At 54.6% G+C, this 2874-nt stretch overlaps 1 protein-coding gene across 1 annotated transcript; it reads left to right on the plus strand.

Moving 5' to 3' along the window:
* Positions 1-323: 323 nt before the first annotated feature.
* On the plus strand, positions 324-1784 carry LOC134016718 (uncharacterized; the record flags this gene model as incomplete). The annotated part of the gene is made up of 4 exons (XM_062456036.1): positions 324-500; positions 606-778; positions 1079-1221; positions 1623-1784. Coding segments are annotated over exons 1-4 (655 nt in total), but the record flags the coding sequence as incomplete, so codon positions are not given.
* Positions 1785-2874: the final 1090 nt, after the last annotated feature.

The raw sequence follows: 2874 nt of genomic DNA on the forward strand, positions 1-2874 counted from the left end.
GAGGGCTGCACAGCCATATGGCTGCCCACTAGGTGAACACTGTGATTAATGTCTCACACACTTGAGTTTTTTTTTCCTAATATTTGATTCTGATAACAGAGTTGTCGCCTCTCCTTTTTCCCTCCATTCTTTTGTTGAAATCTCCCCTGAGCATGTAAAGCTGGGCTGACTACTGATACACAGACTGGGTAGTGATGGAGGGAGAGACATTAAGAGAGCTGGAGAGGAGGCTGTGCACAGTGCAGGTGATGAGGCCCCTGGTGATGAGGCCCCTGGTGATGAGGCCCCTGGTGATGAGGCCCCTGGTGATGAGGCCCCTGGTAATGAGGCCCCTGGTGATGAGGCCTCTAGTGATGAAGCCCCTGGTAATGAGGCCCCTGGTGATGAGGCCCCTGGTGATGAGGCCCCAGGTGATGAGGCCCCAGGTGATGAGGCTCCAGGTGATGAGGCCCCAGGTGATGAGGCCTCTGGTGATGAGGCCTCTGGTGATGAGGCCCCTGGTGATGAGGCCCCTGGTGATGAGGCCCCTGGTGATGAGGCCTCTAGTGATGAAGCCCCTGGTAATGAGGCCCCTGGTGATGAGGCCCCTGGTGATGAGGCCCCAGGTGATGAGGCCCCAGGTGATGAGGCTCCAGGTGATGAGGCCCCAGGTGATGAGGCCTCTGGTGATGAGGCCTCTGGTGATGAGGCCCCTGGTGATGAGGCCCCTGGTAATGAGGTCCCTGGTGATGAGGCCTCTAGTGATGAAGCCCCTGGTAATGAGGCCCCTGGTGATGAGGCCCCTGGTGATGAGGCCCCTGGTGATGAGGCCCCAGGTGATGAGGCTCCAGGTGATGAGGCCCCTGGTGATGAGGCCCCTGGTGATGAGGCCCCTGGTGATGAGGCCCCAGGTGATGAGGCTCCAGGTGATGAGGCCCCAGGTGATGAGGCCCCTGGTGATGAGGCCCCTGGTGATGAGGCCTCTGGTGATGAGGCCCCTGGTGATGAGGCCCCTGGTGATGAGGCTCCAGGTGATGAGGCCCCAGGTGATGAGGCCCCTGGTGATGAGGCCCCTGGTGATGAGGCCCCTGGTGATGAGGCCCCTGGTGATGAGGATCCTGGTGATGAGGCCCCTGGTGATGAGGCCCCTGGTGATGAAGCCCCTGGTAATGAGGATCCTGGTGATGAGGCCCCTGGTGATGAGGCCCCTGGTGTGTGCTGGACCACAGTCTCCTGGAACTGGTGTGTGCCCTAGTGCTCCTCCTTTGTCATGCACACATGCATTCTCACATACACATGCATGCATGCACACACACACACATGCACACACACACACGCACACACACACATGCAGTGATGTGCTGCAGTGTAAGCAGTAACAAGATAAACAGCTGCTTGAGCTGCAACTGTACACGGAGTGTGCTGTGATCCAGCAGGCCTCAGTCACCAGTAACCAACTCTCCAGTGGAGCATTTACTGTCTCCAGATCACTCCACATTGTGTGTGTGTGTGTGTGTGTGTGGGGGGGGGGTCCGCAGCTGTAAGATAAAGCTGACTCCACCAGGGTCAAGAGTTCATCTGAGTCGTCTCGTCTCTCTGTCTCAGTATAATGAGCTCTGTGACTGTGTGCTCCTTCATTACAGCAGGCTGCTCCCTGTCATGCCCTCATGGCTCCCCCTCTGCTCTGCTTAATGCTGCCATTCAGCTGCTGCTCCATGGGGCCCAGAGGGCCTGTAGGGAGGCCGGGGGCTGGGGACCGCTGCTCTGCCCCAGCCAGGGGAGCTGGAGGTGGGCCTCCGAGCCCGGTAAATCTCCCTGATTGCTCCATGTTCTGGAGGTGTGATGGAGGTGTGCCCGGGTGGCCAGCTCTGCAAAGTGGCTGCTGGAGATGCTAATTGAGGTCATAACTCAGACAGGGTGGAGCTCCTCTTCTCATTCCCTTCGTCCCTCTCTCCAACTCTCTCTCTCCTCCCCCCTTCCTCTGTCTCTCCAACTCTCTCTCTCCTCCCCCCTTCCTCTGTCTCTCCTCCCCCCTTCCTCTGTCTCTCCTCCCTCTTCCATGCCTCTACATTTTTTTCAGCATCGGAGTTAGTTGTTACTGTTATGTGAAGTTAGGACTGTTATGTTATCAGAAAAAAAGAGACAGAGTAAGAGAGGCTCAGCTCTCTAATTATAAAAAAGACTTGTGTCATGATTTTACAGGCAGTTCCTTCCTCAAATTCCTCTTCTCCAAAGAACAGATGGACACAGTGACAGGAAAGGATGAAAGCGGAGAGGTAGAATGAACAGGGGAGGAGGGAGAGGAGGAGGGAGGAGGGAGGGGAGGAGGGAGGGGAGGAGGGAGGGGAGGAGGGAGGGAGGGTAGGAGGGAGAGGAGGGAGAGGAGGAGGAGGGAGGGGAGGAGGGAGTAATTGTGCGGCCCTTGTGCTGAATTGTTCTGTGGATGTAAATTTAAATTTTTCCTATTATTTTAATAATCTGCGTTTTACTGCTTCTGATCGGATCATTTGTTTGCAAACCAGGTTATTTGGAAAGGGAGGCTCCTGGGTAATTTCATGCTTTGGGGCTTTTTCACCGACATCTTAATGAGGAAGACAATGTTGTTTCGTGCTAAAATACCTTTGAGAAGTTCAGGAGAAGGAGTTCAGGAGAAGGAAGGATGGATATGTCGAATAAATAGAAGGAGTGATGGATAAAAAGAAAGGGGGTTCTCTATGGAGAATAGAGAGAAGGCCAGGTGAGGAGATGTTAGGCAACAGGAGGGCCAGGTGAGGAGATGTTAGGGAACAGGAGGGCCAGGTGTAGGGAACAGATAGGCCAGATTGTTTGTGGTTCAATGAGGGCTTGGTGTTTTTTTTGTCTGTTACTAGCAAGGTCATTGTAATTAGGGGACAT

Source organism: Osmerus eperlanus, unplaced genomic scaffold, assembly GCF_963692335.1.
Source record: "Osmerus eperlanus unplaced genomic scaffold, fOsmEpe2.1 SCAFFOLD_933, whole genome shotgun sequence".
Classification (NCBI taxonomy): Eukaryota; Metazoa; Chordata; class Actinopteri; order Osmeriformes; family Osmeridae; genus Osmerus; species Osmerus eperlanus.